Raw genomic sequence first — 21,066 nt, forward strand, 5'->3', positions numbered from 1 at the left:
CCTATTGAGGTGGTCCACCCATTATGCCCATGGGGGGCATACCTTGAATTCCATATGGTGCTTGTGGAGGACCTTGATTTCCAGCCATAGGAGAATGCAATTGCATTGCAGGACTTTGAATCTGCTGTGTTGGTGTTACCTGTCCACCAGCTGGCGATGCAACTATCTATAGGCAGCAGTGTTTGTTTATGCATATTTTATTTTTCAAACACATGAACAGTTGTTAAATAAAAGATATCATTATCATTATTATTATTAGTAATATCTCTACTATTAGATTATTACCAATTATTTTATAATAAGTAAATAATTAATATATTGGTATAGTATAATATAAACAAGTATTATAAAATATATTTAAACAAAAGTTTTTAACAGTAATTCAATTTTAACGTAAATTTTACACGTACATTCTAATTTTCTAATTTTTCAGTTAGGTAAAGTATAATAGATTTAATATATGCGACATGGCAATTATAATATTTTATGAAAGACTTTTGTTTTCTGCTGGTAATTAAAAGGTTCATGCTCAGGTTAATGTAATCAATGCGCAAATCGTTTTCTCTGATCATATACATGTCTCTTTTAAATTGCAATTTTATGTAGGGAAAGATTATTCTTATTTCACAAAAAATGTTGTAATATTCAATTCTGTAATACAATGAATAACAGTTGATAGGCTTACTACAAATTGTGCAGCAAATCTTTATAATTTTATTCGTATCACAGCCTTTAAAAAAATCCTTATTTAATTTTAGCTTATTCATAATTTTCTTCCTTTTCAAAGCATTCATCTTGAAATTAACATATAGAAGTATAATGTATGCATTTTTAGTTAAATGTAAGCTTGACTTTTCCTTATGTTTATAATTGCTTAAGTTTATATTTACCGACATATAATCTGATAATCGTACCTCTACATGTTGTTCTTTGTTAAAGATAAAAGGCAGTTGCTTCTAAAAGGACTATTGGACAAGTGAAATTTTTAATAAATTGGTATAAATTAAATACATTAATAATTTTAGAAACAGATAAAATCTCATTGAAAAGTGACACATATAATACAATGACTGAATAAATTACTCAATATGATTACAGAATACAACAGAACAAGGTAGTATATATAATAGTACATAATTAGTAGATAGATTTTATATAGAAGTGCTAACAGAAGCTAGCTCTTTTTCTAAAGAAAAGCAAAAATTTGTTACGAATATGTACTAAGTGTCCCTACCAAAGATATGCTATTTTTAGGCTTTCATCGATCTGTAAATGGAAAACGGCGATCTCTAGTCCCCATTTAACGCATGCAGTCAATGAATTTCACTCGAAACAGTAACTCTCCTTAAAAGCATTCGTAAACGTTCATGAACCAATTGCAGGCTTGATTAAATCCTGGTTTAATACTTTGAAAATTAAAAGATTTATCTATTTACCTGAGACATAACAGGAGGCTCTGAAGGAAGAGTCAAATTAGCTAATAAATCTCTAACTGCAGGAAAGAGAGAACACTCAGATTGATTTGCACCATATTCAGCAAATCTTTTTAACTGTAAAGATGCAGCTGCCATTGCAGAAGCTGGACTTGGATCCCTTTTCTCTGCTAATTGTGTCAAATTTGTACTAACATCATAAACTAGCGGTAAAACCAATGACGGTGTTTCTCCTTGATACGGTAATCCAATTCTTGTTATTTGTAACTGTAACACAGACGGATCAAACGTTAATATAACTTTTATTATAACAAATTAATATAGATTATTGAGAATATTGTCATTTTAATATGATTAGTATTTTAATAAACATTTATGTATGTATACATACAAAGAAAAGGATTTTATTTCTGCAAACTAGTACAGCAGCCATGCCAGTTGGTACAATTGGAGTTCCAGAAGGAGGAATCCTTAAACACCATTGTACATTCCATTTAAGTTGTTGTTGCTGTGCTAATCCAGGTACTAATTCCAATTTCATTATTTGTACAAAATCTTTTAACACATTGAATGGGACATTTAACATTCTACCAAAGCCAGAAAGTGTATTTGGTTTATATGGTGGTGCTGCTGCTCTTGTATCAAAAAATTTTTCTATAATCTGCAAAAGAAGAGGGAATATATAAAAATAGTTTTAAAAATATAAGCGAAAAAGATATTAAAAAAAAAAAGAAAATTTGAATTATGAATTGAATTATGACAATTACTTGTAACTCTTCCAATGACCATTGATCTTTATGTTCCGGAAGTGGTTGCACCTTTATATGAAGAGACTGTAAATGTTGTGGATTTAAACCAACTCGACATTGTAAACTCTCTACCTTAAAGTGTACAACTCCTGGCTCTGTACTATTTACTGCAGTTAACTATAAATAATTTAATATATAACTTTTATAAATTGTGTTGTACTTTTAAAATATAATATACATAACTAGATAAAATATTCTTATTAAAAAATACTCTTACACAGTCATCAGTTTGTATGAACCGTTGAAATTGTCTGCGCATATAAATGCACCCTAAAAATCTTTCAAGCGGTGAAAGATCGGGACCAGGAAGTCCAGAGGGATGTGGGGAAGGGCAACAAAGTAATTCCAAAGCTTCATGAGTTAGAAGCGTAGGTACAGCACCTGCCCATGAACGCTGTGGAAGTACCCTTGAGATATGGGTACCAGTTTTATGATCAGAAGCTTGTGGACTATGCAGTGCTGCATGTCCTGGACTCTGTGTAGGACGTGCTGGAGATGGTCTAGGTACACTAGGTGATCCTGGCCAATTAGAGGCTGCTGGAGAAGTCATGCTCTGTGAAGATGGAAATGGGCTTCCATCTATATGTCCTAAGTAAATAACCATAAAATCTCACTATATTATGTTTCTAATTCTAATAGAATTTATTACAAAAATGTTATGCACTTATGTCATTTAATTGAAATTAGTGATATTGTCGTTGTGTTTAATATTTAGGCGCAACATTTAGTGCAACATTTTACAAAACATTTACTTATTTCTATAATATAAATAAAAAGAAATTATTCAACTATTAATTTGTATGACTTATAAATGAAAATTATAAGCAATAGGAAGATGAGAGAAACATAATTCATACTACTGGATTACTACTTTTTTTTAAAATAAATATAAATTGTTAACAAATGTCATTTTTAATTGTATGATAAAAGCAAAGTTTTATTGAGAAAGATTGTTTATAACGTTATTTCATAATCTAGAAGTTTCTAATAATAAACACTATTAAAAGTGACATGGAAAAAATAATACACTTAATATAACACGCACACACGCGCGCGCGCGCACAGAGAGAGAGAGAGAGAGAGAGAGAACAAGACAGAATGCTAAATAAATTTTGTGTGCGTGTGTGCGTGTGTGTTTGTAGTATATATACTACATATAATATATATATATATATATATATAATGAACTATGTATATAATATATATATACTATATTATATATACTATACTAATATATATATATATAATATATATACTATATATATATATATATTATATATATATAGTTCAAATGATACAATGTATAATATCCGAAAACATTGAATAATGTATGGATGATGCAATAAATACTAATACTAATACTAATACTAATACTGCTAATAACTGTTTAAGTGATATGACTTTGAAACGATACATATTGTAGTATTTACATTCTCAATTAAAAATTATTTCTTACCAGTTTGCATAAAGGATCCTGCTGGAGAATGTCCCACTTGAACATTACTACATGGTCCTGGTGAAGATGTTGGCATTAATCCAGCTGGACTAGGAACATGCATCGGGTTTAAAGGACTATTAGCAACTAATCCAGAACCTGGCGAAGGATGTGGTAGCATATTGGGAGTATTTGGTGGTAGTGATGGTGGTGAAGCCAAATTGAAGGAAGTAGCTGGACTACTTCCAAAGCTTTGATGTTGACTCGTCTGAAGGAAATTGAAAGTAAAAAGAAAATATCTTGTACCATTTATACAGTATTGAAATGAATACAAAAGCTACCTGCGATATATTAGCAGTATGTGGACTAGCTGGAGTATGAGGGTTACTACCAGAAGGCGGAGTCAAAGGTGGATGAAATCTTAATCCATCTCTTTGTTGTGCAGGTGATTGGGGTCCACTTCTATGATGGCTTAAAAAACCTACATTTCCACTCCCACTACCGCCATCGCTATCCATTGTTACAGGAGAAGGAGGATTGTCATCCTCTGACTGAGATCTTCTGCGGGAAACTGCACTTTCATCCACATATTTGGATAAGAAGGCCTATACAATTAACAAAAATAAGTAATTAATAGAAAACTAAATTACATAAAATTACATATTATGCATTTTAAGCTGTGAAGTATATTTTTATAAAGAATAACTTCTTCGGAGTGAGATATCAAATAGAATTCTACTATTATTCTAATACATATTCTAATATTATTAATATTTTATCATAAATGATTAATATTAAATCTAATACTATTAATACTATTACCTTAAGACCTTGTGTAGGAGTGAACTCATCTACAACGTAACTTCTGTCAAAACGGCTGTATGCTCCATCTCGTAAACTTACTAAACCACTTCCTCGTAGACGAAGTTCTAAACAATACATACCCTGATACGCAATTCTGACTAGAGTTACACATTGTGGCATGATAGTGAAAGTTTGTACTGGCACTTGAGGTCTCTATAAAAGGTACAATACAACTTATGGACAATAATAACAAAATATACAATATCTAACAAACAAAAATGAAATAAAACAAATTTTAAGAAAAATAAGTAATATTAAAATCATACCGAATTATAAACACAAAGTTGTGGAATCGTAGGCAATTTACTAATCGATGTAAGGGGTTGAAGTGTTTCATGTAGAATGTGTATAAGTTGGGCCAAATTTCTATGCGTATTCAAATGAGCTTCAAGTTGTTCCTTCATAATTGAATGAGCATTAGTAGTAGTGCTAGTGGGACCTATACATTAATGAAAGCTTTAAATTAGTAGAAATACATTAAATTAATAAAGAATATATAGGATGTTCATGTAATAACAAAAATGATTAATGACGATTTATTTATATTAAGCGTACACAACTAATACAAGAAACTCTGACAATGTTTCAACAGCATTGAGAATTTCTGTATTTCTTATGTTTCATAGTAATGATAAATCATTACATAGTAATCATTATAGTGAACTCAAAGTGACACAATATTTTAGGTAAAACTAATTTTTCTTATGTTGTCATGGAAGATAATAATACGATTCAATGTGTACCATGATGTATCACTGTTTTTTGTACTATTATAGGTAATTATGTATATGTATCTACAGATATGTAAGGATGAAATAAAAGATTCTTAAATATAGAAAGATAAAAAGCAGAGCACATAAAATATGTTAAAAATTCATAATATACCGAAAGAAGTTTATACCAATAAAGGTTAAGATATATTAATAAATTAAGAATCCATTCCAAATGTCTTACATGCGCTAAAAATGTTCTAGTACTAACTTCCTTATTACAAATCTAATATTATTATGAATAAAAATGGTACACTATGGTATTCATTGAATTAATTTGGCCGTTTTCAACGATATTATAAAGAATGCTCTCAAAATATTTGCTGTTGCATTGCCTCTCAATACAGATGACTCTTAACAATAATTTATATATTTCTTATATTACTTATATTATCACAAAAAGGTAAAAGATATATGGATCACTAGAATGAACATCGTGTATAATTGATATAAGATAAAAGGTAATATTTACTTTTTCCAAAAATCAATTTAAATGCTTTATCATTGGTACTCCATTGCACAGTAACAGTAGCTCCACGGTTAGGACCATAAGTAAGAACTAACTTACTATAGTTATATGATTTTATACTAACCATATTGCGTAGATTATATTTTTCTGTAACATAAAAAGCGCAAAAGTTAATGGTTTTAATTACATACAACTTGCAACTCAATATTATTTTCTAATAAAATTACAAGCTATACCCATTTTAAAATATTCTGCTAAACCATGTACAATAGAATAAAGATATACGATTTGAGCCCAATCATTGAGTAACGCATCTACTGTTCGCGAAACCGTATCTGCTGTACCCATTTCATATTGAAAATATACTGGTCTTCGTAATCCTAATACAAATTAAACAGGTTACATATAGATTATTTAAATGTATTATAATATATATGATATTTCTTTGAAGTATTGAACAATATATTACCTTGTTCTTTTGGATGGCTGCTGGATAAAGGGCTACCATAGAATACAAACTCAGCCATCCATGTTTTAGCCATACCTTTGCCTTGAACTCTGATTGAAACACTGAGCAATCTTTTAAGAAGAGCGTACCAAGCACAGCTAGTACTTACACCTGCAAAAGGGGCAGGTAACTGAACCAGTTTTAAAACTAATGCAGTAGCATTTGCTTCTACTTGAAGTCCTTGATGAGCTATATCTCTCCTAGTTAATTCTTGTGCTAATGTTACAAATGGTATCCTTTCATCACAAAGTGCAACCACATGTGCTAACTCCGGGATAAAATATGCAGGTTGTTTGGATCTTCTGTTCTGTAATGTAGTACTGGCATCAGATCTTCCACTGGCTCCTGTACTTCTTCGTTTAAGGCTATTTGTTTCAGAAGTTTCTGTGATATATTAAGTATAACTGTTTATTTGTTCTTCTATGAAATGAAAATTTAATAGCATTACTATATTAGTGCATCACAAATTAAAATACTGACCATTATCAACACTGGTGAAAGGACCATGGGTTATGACGAATGTATCAAACTCAATTAAGCTTTGAACTTTCAGATACATTTTCGGAATTTCTGTCTCAATGCTATCATCATGAGGATCGTCTTCTATGGAACTATGCTTTACTACAGCAAGGTAAAACGAGCATTCAATCTCACATGGTGAAGTTTCCTTTTCCTTAAATGCCACTATTAATATTACTGTAGGATGTCGATGAAGTTGAACAAACATACGATGTCTACTAATCTTTGACATCGGATGATCAGGATGAAGAAGTACTGGCAAACGTTCATGAGATGTTGCTGGGAGATGCTGAAGTGTTTTTTCGCATCGTCGTTGTGTTATCCAAAATCTGTGATATGAAATAGAATAAAATGTATTAAAAAGCAGACAAAAAGAAGGGGGAAAAAATATAATGAAACGAAAATTAAAACAATATTACCTTAGTTCTGATATTAACGTCGGAAGACGAGAATGATCACCATTTAATGCAGCAGTTAATTCAGGAATCAAAGGAACTTCATATTGAGGCACATGACATTGCAACATTCCAGTATGTGTATCAACAGTAACTAATAAATGTTCTGCTCTTAAACAAGGTTGCAAAATTGGAACAGAAAGAATAGCAGGTGAACCGGCTAAAGTACATTCAACATCTTTCAACATTGTTTGCAGTTCTTGCTTCAAATCTAATAATCTACTTCTGGTACGTACATATATTGTATGCACTAACAAACATTCCATTGATAATTGATCTGATCTAATTGCTCTGTCTGCTATTTCACTTTCTTTGCTACCTAAGGATGGAACATGTACTATTGCGAGAGGCCTTGCAGGATCATGTTGGTCAACCTGAACTGTTAATTTATATCCCAGCTCTGATCGAGGATCTTTACTAGTCAGTTCTCTCCAGTAAGAGACAGAAAGACATTTTCCTGGTGTATATTCATCCACGTGAATGTGATCATCCAATCTATCTCGTATTAATCGTAATGTTTGAGAGTAAAGTACTTCTAGCTGTAGTGATTGACAGAAATAGTGCAAAATATGATAAACTTCAGATAATGGATTTGAACTCTCTGCCAATCTTGACTGAACCACCTTGCAATTAAAATTATTTACTTGAATATTGAATAATTAAAAAATAAAGTAAATAATATAATGATTTGTTAAAAAAGATAATACTTGATGTACGTAACGAGTTTGCAATGGATGCACCAAAGCTTTTCCATCTCCTGTTTCTCTGTCTGAAACTAAGATTTCCAATTCTAATAATCTCCAAGGTACTGTTGGACCATCTCCCATTACTGTAAGTGATACTGAAAATTCTTGCTCCACAAGAAATGTTACTCTTCCTGCCTCAATCTTTAAATTGCGCATTTGTGGAAGCAGATTTCCAGTAACTAATCTATGTTGAATGACTTGATTCAATCTCTGCAGGGTAGTTCTTTTCTCTGTTGGTGTAATTGGATCTGGAGGGACAATTCTTTCCTATTGAAAGAATACGTGCCTATTTAAGTAAAGTTTGAAACTGAAACAATTATACTAATCTAAATCTACTACTAAATCTAAGTACACTCAGTATAATTATAAGTATTAATAAATTAAAAATACTCTTATGCATGCTGGTAGACGACTATATGTTCCAGTTGTAAGAACTTCCACTGCGGCCGGAATATGGAAATTAGGTAATCTTGCATGTACTAATGTCTCACGAGCCATTCTTGCTAGCATATCAGCTGTATCAACAAAAAGCAGTGACTGCTTATCCAAAAAGGCCATTATATGCTGTTAAAAAAATTCCTTTTTAGTCCAATAATCATTGAACAACAATAAATTAACTACATCAGAGGCTTAAAACGTTGCAATGAATAAACAAAATATTAATTTTTAGTATACCGCAGATTTATCAACTTTGGAAGCACTGTTAGCCCATTTAACCAATGCTAATAATCGTACATATAGCTGTCTAGTTCTAGCTGAAAAGTTATAAATTTCTATTTTACGTTCCATATCAGTTTTCCGAGGTAATCTGTAAAGACATATTACATTTTGGTTAAAAAGAATATTTATGTATAATAATAATAATAATAATAATAATAATAATAATAATAATAATAATAATATTAATAATAATATTAATAATAATAATAATAATAATAATAAGAAGAAGAAGAAGAAGAAGAAGAATAGTTCACTTTTCAGTCTCCCAGCCATGAAAAGAGACTTGGTTTGTAATTGTTATTCTTACTTGTCCTGTACTCTCAACCATACATCCTTCTGATACAGATATTTATACGCTTCTCTTATCAGACTATTTAACTACTAGCTAAATGATTGACTATTTATCTAACTATACTTATTTAACTCTTATTGTTAAATATTCATGTATAATATATATTATGTATATTACTTCCATTAATTTACATTGAATTATGTTCGAAATATATTGATTTTCATATACACTGAATCTCTACTTTATGCAATATAAAAGTATATGCAAATTTTCTTACAATTCGGCTAAAACTGTGAGTTCATGGTAAGTACGTTGTATGATGAAATCAATGAGCATGCCAAGAGAAATAGAACCACCACGATTTCCTTCCTGTGGGATATTGTTAGTTACAGGCGTTTGATGACCCTCTAGTGGTACTGGAGTCATTTTATATTCTACTATAATTGACAAATCCAAAATTCAAATTAATTAGGATGTAGATATCTATAAATATTAACCTGAATACCAATAATATAATACTTGTATATGATATTATATATAATATACGTACATTATGATACTATATGTCTGTAGTATTATTATTAATATTTATTAATTATTTCACATTAACTAATTCCAATATATTGCATCAAAATTGCAAACTGGTTATTTGAAGGTGTAAAAATGATAACAAAATTGATTATTCATTTTCATACTAATATACCTGTAAACATATATGTAATAAAAATATATCAACAATGAGGGAACAAACACAATAGAAAGAGATTAATATCAAATAAATATATTCTCATCTCCAACATTTACCTTTCGATCATATACACTATAATAATATAATAGTAAGTGAAAGTAGCTACTTTTCAAATATGTCATAAACGTTGGAAAACTAGATAGGATACCCTTTCATGATGGCTCGTTCAAGTTATTTGTATATTTCGATTCGAGTTTACGTTGCATTGTCACCACAAAAGTAAATTAAAATGACAGTTTATTAGCAAAAACATATAAATTTAAATACACCAATAAAAGTTCGAATGAAACATTTTATTAATTTAATTTATCTTACTTATTTATGTACAAAAACAATCTTGAAAATTATTAAAATTTTTTATGAAATTACACATTATAAATTATTTTAAAAGACGTTAATTATTTTCAAAATTAATTTACATTCAAAATTTATAAATTCAAATAATATATAAACATAACTTATCAGAAGATTTAATATTATTATTAACTAAGTATTATTTGTTTATTTCCCATAATTTTATATCAATTTAAAAACATCATTAAAAAAGTAACGATGAATAAATAGTATGTGTAAAAGAGGGAAGGATGATTAAAAATCTCTTATAATATAATATACACACATATTGAAAATTAAAAATAAAAAATTATTTGATTATAGCTATAGATAAATGTTTTAATCCTGAAGTCGGCATCAATTCACACGTGCTTATGATTCAATAGTACCAGTAGTACATGTTTAGGCTTACGTATCGTATGTATTTCTAAGCTCATTTGTTATTTCTGAATCGTTTAATTCTGTTGAATTCAACAAAATTTTATTTACGAAATTCCGTAAAAACAAATAGAGATAATGGAAGTATTAAGTGAACCTGTTCGACAAGAATCAATGATGTAAGTAAATATAACCTTAAATTAGGTATTATAAGAAATAGATAAATTTCATAATTTGTTGTTATTATATTTGTAAATTTTTAAAGAAGATCAGAATAAAATGTTTTTAAAATGATGTAACTATTAAGTACTTGTTTTATTTCTAGTAAATAGAAAAACATAACGTCAACAAATTATCTGGAATGCTACCGTATGTGATTAAAATTATGAATAATTACATTTTTAGATTATGTTGCATCTGCGGTATTGGTATTGAACCAAATCCAGCGAATATGTGTGTGGCATGTTTACGAACTCAAGTAGATGTCACTGAGAATATTCCAAAGCAAGCAACAATTTATTTTTGTAAAGGCTGCGAGAGGTAGTATAATACAATTTATTTTCCTATTTGTTAATTTTTAAATAAGACGGTAGGAAAAATAAACATAAAGGAAATGATAAGATCTTTCTTATTCAAAATATTGTTTCATCTTTTATTTCTCAACAAAATTATGCAGCTGATATGAAAAGGATATGAATATTGAAGTTGAGCTTTTAAAAATGTATTATAATTATTCCTATATTGTATATATTCACATTTATAGCCTATATTACTATAAAGTACTGCAGTAATAATATTGCTGTTGTGAACATTCTTGTGAACATCTCTGAAACTTACAAGGTAAGGAAAGTTTAATTGTTTTAGGTATCTACAGCCACCTGCGGAATGGATTCATGCGGCATTAGAATCCAGAGAGTTACTAACATTATGTTTAAAAAAGCTAAAAGGTCTGAATCGAGTGAAATTAATTGATGCTGGATTTGTGTGGACAGAACCACATTCTATGAGATTAAAGGTATTTATTATTTAATAGTTTTATTGTGAAAAAATCATTTTATTGTTACACTGTATCTTTAGGTAAAACTAACAGTGCAAGCTGAAGTTATGGGGGGAACAGTCTTGCAACAAGTATTTGTAGTTGAATATACAGTAAATCATCAAATGTGTAATGATTGTCATCGAACAGAAGCTAAAGATTATTGGCGTGCATTGGTAAGATTTGTACTATGCGTAAAAGGTATATAGCGTGGTTGTAAAACTGAGAAGAAGCTTTTCAGTGTCAAAACACGTAATTTGCTCAAGTACTTTTAAAGGCGTTATAATATTGATTTAGCTATTTCAAAAATGTGTGCTCTGGTCCGTGGTAACTAACAGGCTAATTTTTATCAGTATAGTAATTCTTATTACGCAAGGAATGGCAAATACTTGATGCCATATAGCTTTTATGGACGATTACGAGCAGAATATAATTTGCAAATAACTTTTACAATTCGAAATTTAAATTGCCTCTGAAAAGCAGCTGCTGCCCTAGATGTGATGTCAATGAGTGTACCTTCTTAGGTTTTAATTTACGACCATGCTTATATCGTTCCCACCTGATATATTTTAATTAGCCTAATAATAAGAGCAAGGTAAATTTCACTTGTGGTTATAAAATTATTTTCTCTGTTTACAACTTACACTTTACAAAGGTACAAGTACGACAAAGAGCAACAAATAAAAAGACGTTTTATTATCTAGAGCAATTAATTTTGAAGTACAGAGCACATGAACAAACTTTGGGCATAAAACCTATTCATGGTAAGAAATCTGAATTATTTTATAATATTATTTTTTTAAATATTATTAGAATTATTATTATTAAAATATTATTAGATAAATTATCAAAGAGTTTAAAGTTTCTACTTACTAAATATAATAATCTATTAAATTAATTGCAAACGTTTACAGAGGGTCTAGATTTCTTTTATGCAAATGAAGCATCAGCGCGCAAAATGGTTGATTTTCTTTCAAGCATTATACCTTGTCGCTATGACCATTCTAAAAAACTGATATCGCATGATATTCACAGCAATATCTACAATTATAAAGTTACATACAGGTAAAGATCCTTTACATTAGTAAATTGATATAAAAATACTGGATATGAATGCTTTCATTATTCCTTATTATATAATTAACCATTAGACTGCTTGTAGTTGATTGCTTGTAGTTATTTATACATTACAATTTTTTAAATACTTTTCTGCCCATTTTTTGCATCTGATACCAGATCGCTTTTCGCCGCTTCGTTTTTTATATTTAGTTCCTGTGTCTATATATCTTTTTCTGATTGCGTAAAGAACTAATCTTTACCAGAGCATCATATGAATAACATGTCAATTCACCTACATGATTCCACCGCTTCTGTTCACTTGGTTTATGCAATAGAACCATTCATAAAAACGATTCTCTAATTGTTTTGAACAATGTGTAATCGTAATTTCTGTTATAGTGTAGAAATAGTTCCAATATCAAGAGATAGCATAGTATGTCTTCCAAGAAAATTAAGTCATCAACTCGGAGGGATAAATTCAATTTGTTTAGTATATAAAATTACAAATTTTGTACATTTAATAGATGTATCAACTGGTCAAAGTACGTGTAGTTCTCTAAAATTTGATACCTATTTATCTGATTTCTAAAGTAAAATTTAATTCACAAAAAATACTATTTATTTATTTAGTCGCAGAATTAAGCGCTACACTTTACTGGAGACATACTTTCAACAGCATTTGTGACCCAAAGCAATTAATAGAATACACAGTAATGGATATTGAGCAAATAAAATTCAAGGATAGAAAATTTTTTCCTGGACAGGGAACTATTTCAAATAAGGTATCTATTATGTATCTAATTATAATATTTTCTCTCAAATATAATGTTTACAAGGGAAGGATTCTTCTCGGTCGAGACTAAAATAATATAAAATAACCAAATGGTTATAAAATTACATACGTACTATGAATATTATTAACAAAATTACAAACAAAATTTTAAAACGTCGAAGAAAACTTTCCTTTGTAATATCCCTCGGTAATCGGTACAGATTTATAAATCTTTACTTACAGTCATATCTTTGTTTCTAGCATGTAATAGCAGATGTATGGGTAGTTAGAAGTTGCGATTTGGGACTAACTGAGAACTTAATTCATACACGCACTCACCTTGGCCATATATTAAAACCTGGTGATACTGTCCTAGGGTAATAGAAAAGGATAAAAAAAGATAAAGCGCTAAATAATAAATAATATAATTGACAAAAATTAAAAGATGATTTTATATTTAGGTATGCTCTTAATGATAGTAACATTAACGATGAGAATTTCGAAATGTTGAATAAAGACGTAGTACCAGACGTAATTTTAACCAAAAAAAATTATACACAAGATAGAGCAGCACGTCGCAGAATGAGAGATTGGAAATTAAAACATATGATACAAGATAAAGACAATATGGTCACAGATAATAAGTAAGTTATATAATTTTCTATTTAAAAATAACTACTTTTTTAGATATTTAAAACTAAATATAAAGTAAAATTATATATTTACGTTTACTTTTACTTCTTAAATTACATTGAAAAATTAAATTTATAATTATAATCTATTTTAGTGACTACTATGAGTTTTTGGAAGATCTTGAAGAAGATCCAGAAATGAGACAACACATAAATATTTACAAAGATTCTAGGAAATTAATTCCAGTTGATACTAATGAGTTATCTGATCCCAATTGTCCACAAATTACTCTTGAAGAAATGCTTGACGATCTCGCATTTGATGATATCGAAGTTTCTCATGTTTTGTAACAGTACTTTGTATATTATTAATTTGTTTTAACTTATGCTAATAGTGCTTCGCATGTTTAAAGTGTTCATCAGAATAGTTTAGACATAACTATAAATAACCCTAGGGGTTATAAAACATAAGAATATAAAATATAATAGTATTATGAAACAAATAAATTTACTTTATTATTTGCTAGTTTTAGTATTTTTAATATTTAATATTTACTAGTTATATAATGTTTACTTGGTGTGTGTGTGTGTGTGTGTGTGCGCGCGTGCGTGCGTTTGTGTGTGTGTGTGTATGTAAAGCATTAAAGTGTTTATGTAATCATGTTCTTCTCTATACTCCATTCAGTGAGGCCATCGAGTCAGTAGAGGCAGAGGTAGAGATGGAGGTAAACAGCCGCATAAGACGCCTACGAATACAAACCTAAACCTAACTTTTATCTTCTGCTTATAGTATGTATACATATGTTCAAACGATAATTGGGCAAGTTTAAAGCCTCGTGTACAAATGCATGTGGAATATTCTAAGAAACGCCTATTATAACTCAATTGAAAATCAATAACATCAATGTATATATTGGGCTTTGGTTTTAATTAATTTTTTCAATCGGACAATCGCGAGGTAGCCGGCAACACTTGCATAAAATAACAAGCAAATGAATAATTGATATTATTTTACGAAATAGAATAATTGTTATTATCTTCTCTTGAAAAGATATTCGCCACAGTATGATGACAGATCCTCCTCTTTATTTAATAAATTTATAATTAAAGAACAATTTAATAAATTTATAAAATTAATAGTAATTCAAATTTTCGTTCTCAGTCATTTTTCTAATTATTAAAAAGATGCAAATACCGGAAAAAATTCATCAATGCTATTGTTGCTCAAGTTTTGAGTTTAATGCTCGTCTCATCAGAAGTTACATTGAAAACAATTTTTTACCTTCATTAATTCTTGCCTAACAATGCCGGATACGTTATTAATAAATTCTTTACAAACCCTTGATTTATATTCTTCTACACAGACCCAAATATTTAATGTTCGAATACAAGGTAAGCAATTGAAAAAGCTACATGTAACAAATTTACATGTAATCAGTGAATGAAAGTAAAGAATTCTAGTAAAGTTTCTGAGGTTAATAGGAAAGGGAGTTGTGGATTTATGTTCTTCCATGCATGTTGACACTTTGACGGCCACGCCGAAATCACATGTTTCGCTCAGGAACGCCACAATGTTTTAACACAGGGCACCGTTAGATGCACCAATGACCAACGTGGCCGTCAAAGTGTTAATAATTCTTGGGCATGTGGTGGTAGATCCTGCTAAAATAAATGTAAAAAATGATTAAATTTCGTTCATGTTTTATTCACAAAGACAATTGTAGTCAAAGTTAATAAATATGTGACAATATAAAATCATATAAGAATACAAGAGAGAATTAAAAACTTAAAATATGCAATATCGTAAAATCTGAAGTCCGTCCAAACCCAAAACGGAAGAACTATGTAATAACGAAATAAAATAATAAAATAGAAATATAAAATAGTTATTCTAAACAGACCTTCACGTATTGAGTAGCATCAAGTTCTTCACTGTTTTCCAAACCTTTTATGAAAAGTTTAAAATTTCTTATTTTCTTTTCTTTACGTGAATTCCTATTATGAGCAGCTGCCATTCTATTTCTTTCATAGGTTATTAACCTGAGGAAGCGCTCCCAAGCTTCATCAGAAACAAAGTCTTCTCGAGTTATATATTCTGTTTTAAAGCCATTCATAAAACGAATTTTTTTAGGTGGTATTTTTTTGATGAATGAATGTTTCCTAAAATTACATCGGAAAGAACAATTTAAAAATTGTATACTCTTACAGAGAATCACATACAATTCATGATATCAACAAGATCGAAATTAATTTCAACAACCCTCTTTAGACCAGTCCAATCATGAACATCTGAACAATTATTACAAAGTGAATGATCTACCTTCTATTACCACTGTTTGGAACATTATTCATAGTATTATTACTTTTCTCTCCAGTTAAACAATCTTGTTCATTTGTGGCTTTAATACATGTATTAGAAAGATCAGTCACCATCTCAGATTTAGAATAGTCTTTATCAATGGGTCTTTCAAACAGCTTTTCTGACCCTAAATCTTTTTCTTTTGATGTATCATCTATATTTGCAGAATTAATAATATTGGTTAATGCTCTTTTGCAAGATTTGCCACTGTTAGATGAGGTTGACTTTAGGTAATTATTTCGAAAAAGGGTACATCTAACTGATTTCAATGATCTTCAGATATATTGTCAAGTTTAATATTCTGAATAACATTTTCCTATATTTATGTATAATCGTTGCTCAGTCTTAGTTTCCAAAATATTCGCGAAGAACTTCAATGAAGTTCAGATTGTGAAATCTGCGAGATATACCCTTCTCTGAATAATTACCGGATTTTTTAAAACTTATCCTTTGAGGAACCGCATCTGGACGCAGTCGTTTTCTACTTCTTAATTCATCAGAATCATGGAACGATTTGTCATCAAAATGGTCACTGCATATAAATGTAGTTTTGAAGTTTGGAGCTGTCAATAAATTTATTGCGTCCATCCATTTCTTTCTTATTAATTCATTTTTAGGAAACCTATGTACGTTTATAATAAGAATTACTTTATTCAATTTTGAGGCAAGAAATCATAAATACACTTACATGTGAAAGCTACGTCTATCTTTGGAAATTGGAGTCGCTTCTGTTTTACATATTATGCATTTCTTAGTCATGCTGAAATTTAGCTGAAAATTATTTAACCCATATAACTTATGAAATAAATACAAATACCACAGAGATATGAACACAAAACAAATAACGACTTTCAATTATGAATTATCAATATTATGAGTGTTATTAGACAAGGGCAAAAGAAGCCTGTTAGCAGCATTCTCTTTCTATTCCTATATCACCTTTTCATTCCTATATTGCCTTTGTTCATCCACTCCTCTATCTTTATAATAGGTATATCTATGTAAACCCAAAAGGTCAAAGGAGGCTCCAGCCACTAGTCACTGATAAATATGTATGCATATCAGTGTCTCTAGCAATGATATCAATGACTCACGTGAATTTGTTCCTGAAGTTAACATCTGCCAGCTAATAACTGGAGTTCCTTGCGCTTATCATATGCTTAGCACCACCGACAATCTACAGAGATGTACAGAATAGGTGTGATAGGATCAATATTATTTCATGTCCTACATTTTGAGGATCATCCGACTTCCCATTACCATTTTCGTGTCGCATGCGATGTTATCGATTCAGTATTGTTGTGATTTAAATTAAAACTAAATTTTCCTATGAAATTACAAATAAGGTAACAATAACAGTCAACAGTCAATAGTAACGCATACGCTGTCACGGACGCACAATTATAGGTAAAGTTCATTATAATTATACTGACAGTTTTTTATAAATAACTCGGAAATTAAGCCGAGCAGTAGTAACATGTATAGAACGAAGTTGTTTAGAATCATGCCCCCGACAACGTATTAAAAGATTATCGAAATCTAAAATGGCAGTTCTAATAATCACCGCCTAATTTTCCACGTAAAGTACAATAATATTATCTCGAAACATTTTTTTTGTACCATGAAAAATAAGAAAGCAATTAAAGGTGTCAGAGTTAAGCGGGGCACCCTATATATTATAAAAGGATGTAATTATTTTTATTACTTCTCTCTAAAGCTTTTCTAAGTCTTTCTTTAACTGTAATAATAGTCATATATTTTTTTGCAGATATTTTAACTTTAATTTGTCAAATTTAACGTATAAAAGATAAAGACAACGTAAACACAAGAATACCGTCTTCCGCGTCTTTCCAAGAAATGTTGTTAGATTGTGTTCTTTTCCTTATTTAACAGTTTAGTATGAAATCAACACTTAAAAGTAAAATACGAGATCCAGATGAGAGCAATCGGTTTGATGTACTATTACATCTTGAGTTGAATTTATATTGGCCCAGTAGCATTCCAGTTCAGTAATCCAATCCATTTGTTTTCATTCTAGTACAGTGCCGTCATTCCAGTAAGCAATCCGGCACAACGACTGGTTCTAAAGTTTACTTTTTAATCCAGTTTACCTCCCCCCCCCCCACCATCGAGAATACGGCATTCCAGTGTTACTGGAATCGTTTAGACAGTTCAATATTCATTGCTGGTTGGAGCACAGTACAGTGTACACGAGTTTGTGTTTTTAATTAAAAATGGCGAAAAAATTAAACAAAAATCAAACTTCTAAGTTCGTTACTCTGTACAGAGAGCATGAGTGCTTATGGGACATCGCGTCTAAAGATTATAAAAATAAGGCTATGCGTGAATCTGCCTTGAAAAAGATTTGCGAAGATATGCAAATGGAAGGTTTTGGCGTAGAAGATGTTAAAAATAAAATAAAGTCTATTCGATCTACTTACTACTTAGAATTAGACAAGATTAAAAGGTCAACTACATCTGGTGCTAGTGGCAATGTATATGAACCTAAAATGAAATGGTTCACAGAGCTGGACTCTTTTATAAAAAATGTGGTGGTGAAAAGAAAAACGCACGTAAGTCAATTTTTAATAACCTTTATTATTTATTATTTATTATTTAAAAAAAGAAATGTAGATATGTATTAATGTATCATGTTGTTCTGCCATAGAAGTTTCCCGTTATTGCCAAGTAATTTGTAAACTGAGATCTTTTTTGTCCGACAGGCAAAGTAGAATTATTATTGTCCTGATGAGTGATATTCTCAAAAGGATTAATTTAATATCTCCAATCACCATGAACGAAAATAGAGTTAATGGTATCATCTTTCCGGCATGTTTATATATTACTACACAACTTGTAGTAATATATGAGCTTGTATTTTTTCATAACCAGTTGCAGAGGGCACGATCATGTAAACAGGCCTCGGCACTTGCTAGAGAAAACCGTCCGATAATTGAGTCATGAAAAATCAACATTGAAAACAAAAAAGTTCTCGTTCTTGCGAGATAGACAGAGATGAGTAGAGTGTCTCTGTATCAGTCTAAGATATTCGTAGCATGTCATTCATACGTAGAACGAGAACCTTCTTCCCTTCTATGTCGATTTCTCACAACTAGTCACGAGTCAACTTGTTCGATTTTAATTTTTAATTAAAAAGAAAAAAAAAATTAAAAATTGTATTTTCAGGACAATAATGACAGTACCCAGTCTGAATCAGAAAATAATGTTACTGCAGCCCCTACTATATGTTCTGGAATAGAATCACCTAAAACGAAATCAAAAAAGAATAAAATGTCACGGCTATCTTCAATAGTTAGTAGCGCGAAATTGCTACAGAATGACATATGCAGAGCAGAAGAAGAAGATGAATTCGATGTCTTCGGAAAGCACGTCGCAAAACAATTACGAAAACTTTCAACTGAACAAGGTATCGTAGCTCAAGAAGAAATTCAAAGCGTGATAACGAAATATCGATTAAATGATCTGCGTTATTTCAATGATTAATAATAATCAGATTAAACTAACCTTTTAATGCTCTACATATTTCGCGCCAGACCTCTGGTACAAATTTTTATATAGAAGATTTAGATATCCCGAAGAAATGACCGAGGTTTTTATAATTACTTCCAGCTGTCAGGGAAGATAATATGACTTCTAATATTAATTTTGTTGATCTCTTTGTGTTGTTACGTTAAATATTACTTGAGATTAAGGATAATAATTCTTCAAACTTTATATTATAGCGATATTATGTTTCATATATCGTTTTATCAGTTTTTTTTTTGTGTAAATCCATTATCACTTTCAATTCACCACTTTCAGCAGTTCAAAAAAGACTGAAACAACGTAGACATCGAACAATTTTCAATTAAACCATTGGTATGCAATCACTAAATCCATCGACTGAATTAGTGTAAACCCAACTTTAGTCCAAACATTATATCCCATTTGTTTGAATGACAATCGGTCGATGTCTATGTTATTCTAGTCCTGTTCGTGCCGCTGAAAGTGGTAAACTGCAGTGACAATGGGTTCACACTGAGCCATGAATACTGAGCCATTTAGAACCCAAACGATTCCAGTAACGCTGGAATGTCATGTTCTCGATCGATGAGGATTTGAAAAGTAGACTTTCGATCCAGTCACTGAACTAGATCGCTTGCTGGGATGACTACATTGTACTGGAATGAAAACGCTGTTTACATTACTTCAGTTAAGATCCATCGCTGGATTAGAACAATGGACTGGAATGCTATTTGACTAGTATAAACCCAGTTTTATAAAAGTCCGTACTATGGCTGTGACAGTTCGAGCCCGTTCGGCGAACAGAAAAAATATGTCCGGGATACATCCGGACCACGGATGACGAATGGACACAACACTGATAATGTATGAAGTGCTACATTTAAAACTATGGTGACCGATTCGGGCACGGGGCGCGGCAGGGGCACAGAACGGACATAGTTCGGTTGTGTATAAATGAACTTTTAATCTTCACATGTTTGCTATCGATAACCAGTATAAATATTCACGCGATTCTTGATTATTCATTGTCATCTACGCCGTTTTAAATACGGTACTTATTGTTGGCCAAATAATTTAAATACTTTACGTTTTCTTTACATCTGTTTGTTTACAATATAAAATGTGTACATGTTAAAAAAGTTCAAAAAATGAATTAAAATTTCAAGGGTTAACTTGTTTAAATATTTGTTTAAGTAACAGATTA

At 30.4% G+C, this 21,066-nt stretch overlaps 4 protein-coding genes across 11 annotated transcripts in view; 2 read left to right on the forward strand and 2 right to left on the reverse strand.

Annotated features, from left to right (window-relative positions):
* MED14 (mediator complex subunit 14) overlaps positions 1-9,723 on the reverse strand; it is a 10,890-nt gene extending 1,167 nt beyond the window's left edge. Inside the window, exons 1-19 of one of the 3 annotated variants that reach the window (XM_033349632.2) lie at positions 9,571-9,723; positions 9,298-9,457; positions 8,684-8,816; positions 8,399-8,572; positions 7,970-8,275; positions 7,227-7,885; positions 6,769-7,136; positions 6,250-6,672; positions 6,017-6,160; positions 5,784-5,927; positions 4,808-4,980; positions 4,500-4,694; positions 4,019-4,282; positions 3,699-3,945; positions 2,460-2,830; positions 2,201-2,359; positions 1,825-2,094; positions 1,437-1,700; positions 1-166 (exon numbers count right to left, since the gene is read on the reverse strand). The exon at positions 1-166 is cut by the window's left edge and continues 1,167 nt beyond it. In XM_033349632.2, the coding sequence (XP_033205523.1) occupies positions 2-166; positions 1,437-1,700; positions 1,825-2,094; positions 2,201-2,359; positions 2,460-2,830; positions 3,699-3,945; positions 4,019-4,282; positions 4,500-4,694; positions 4,808-4,980; positions 5,784-5,927; positions 6,017-6,160; positions 6,250-6,672; positions 6,769-7,136; positions 7,227-7,885; positions 7,970-8,275; positions 8,399-8,572; positions 8,684-8,816; positions 9,298-9,446 (4,608 nt within the window). In that variant the 5' untranslated portion in view covers positions 9,447-9,457; positions 9,571-9,723 and the 3' untranslated portion in view covers position 1. Of the gene's footprint in view, positions 167-301; positions 1,345-1,436; positions 1,701-1,824; positions 2,095-2,200; positions 2,360-2,459; positions 2,831-3,698; positions 3,946-4,018; positions 4,283-4,499; positions 4,695-4,807; positions 4,981-5,783; positions 5,928-6,016; positions 6,161-6,249; positions 6,673-6,768; positions 7,137-7,226; positions 7,886-7,969; positions 8,276-8,398; positions 8,573-8,683; positions 8,817-9,297; positions 9,458-9,570 lie in introns of those variants that run through there. The other 2 variants (XM_076626123.1, XM_076626124.1) reach the window with 2 other exon arrangements.
* Positions 9,724-10,479: 756 nt separating this feature from the next.
* Nmd3 (60S ribosomal export protein NMD3) lies at positions 10,480-14,504 on the forward strand. The gene is made up of 11 exons (XM_033349637.2): positions 10,480-10,658; positions 10,885-11,019; positions 11,344-11,494; positions 11,557-11,691; positions 12,171-12,279; positions 12,430-12,580; positions 12,974-13,116; positions 13,205-13,356; positions 13,608-13,723; positions 13,808-13,990; positions 14,134-14,504. Exons 1-11 carry the CDS (start codon positions 10,618-10,620, stop codon positions 14,327-14,329), a joined length of 1,512 nt encoding a protein of 503 aa, XP_033205528.1. The 5' UTR covers positions 10,480-10,617; the 3' UTR covers positions 14,330-14,504.
* A 1,158-nt stretch (positions 14,505-15,662) lies between these two features.
* On the reverse strand, positions 15,663-17,602 carry LOC117166041 (uncharacterized). Of its 2 annotated transcripts, none has more exons than XM_033349645.2 (5): positions 17,432-17,602; positions 17,026-17,108; positions 16,766-16,959; positions 16,299-16,491; positions 15,663-16,138 (listed from the first exon to the last, which is right to left on the reverse strand). In XM_033349645.2, the coding sequence occupies exons 2-5, from the start codon at positions 17,094-17,096 to the stop codon at positions 15,865-15,867; spliced, it is 732 nt and encodes a 243-aa protein (XP_033205536.1). In that variant the 5' UTR covers positions 17,097-17,108; positions 17,432-17,602; the 3' UTR covers positions 15,663-15,864. The 2 variants fall into 2 exon arrangements, with proteins under 2 accessions (XP_033205536.1, XP_033205534.1); XM_033349643.2 differs by having other exon boundaries at positions 17,277-17,602.
* An 806-nt stretch (positions 17,603-18,408) lies between these two features.
* Positions 18,409-21,021, forward strand: LOC117166043 (uncharacterized). Of its 5 annotated transcripts, none has more exons than XM_033349650.2 (3): positions 18,409-18,551; positions 18,625-18,910; positions 19,524-19,861. In XM_033349650.2, exons 2-3 carry the CDS (start codon positions 18,677-18,679, stop codon positions 19,839-19,841), a joined length of 552 nt encoding a protein of 183 aa, XP_033205541.1. In that variant the 5' UTR covers positions 18,409-18,551; positions 18,625-18,676; the 3' UTR covers positions 19,842-19,861. The 5 variants fall into 5 exon arrangements, with proteins under 5 accessions (XP_033205541.1, XP_076482217.1, XP_033205542.2 ...); XM_076626102.1 differs by lacking the exon at positions 18,409-18,551 and adding an exon at positions 20,420-21,021 and having other exon boundaries at positions 18,570-18,910; positions 19,524-19,764; XM_033349649.2 differs by lacking the exon at positions 18,409-18,551 and adding an exon at positions 20,326-21,021 and having other exon boundaries at positions 18,572-18,910; positions 19,524-19,764.
* Positions 21,022-21,066: the final 45 nt, after the last annotated feature.

The sequence above is a fragment of the Bombus vancouverensis genome, chromosome 17, assembly GCF_051014615.1.
Source record: "Bombus vancouverensis nearcticus chromosome 17, iyBomVanc1_principal, whole genome shotgun sequence".
In the NCBI taxonomy this organism is placed as follows: Eukaryota; Metazoa; Arthropoda; class Insecta; order Hymenoptera; family Apidae; genus Bombus; species Bombus vancouverensis.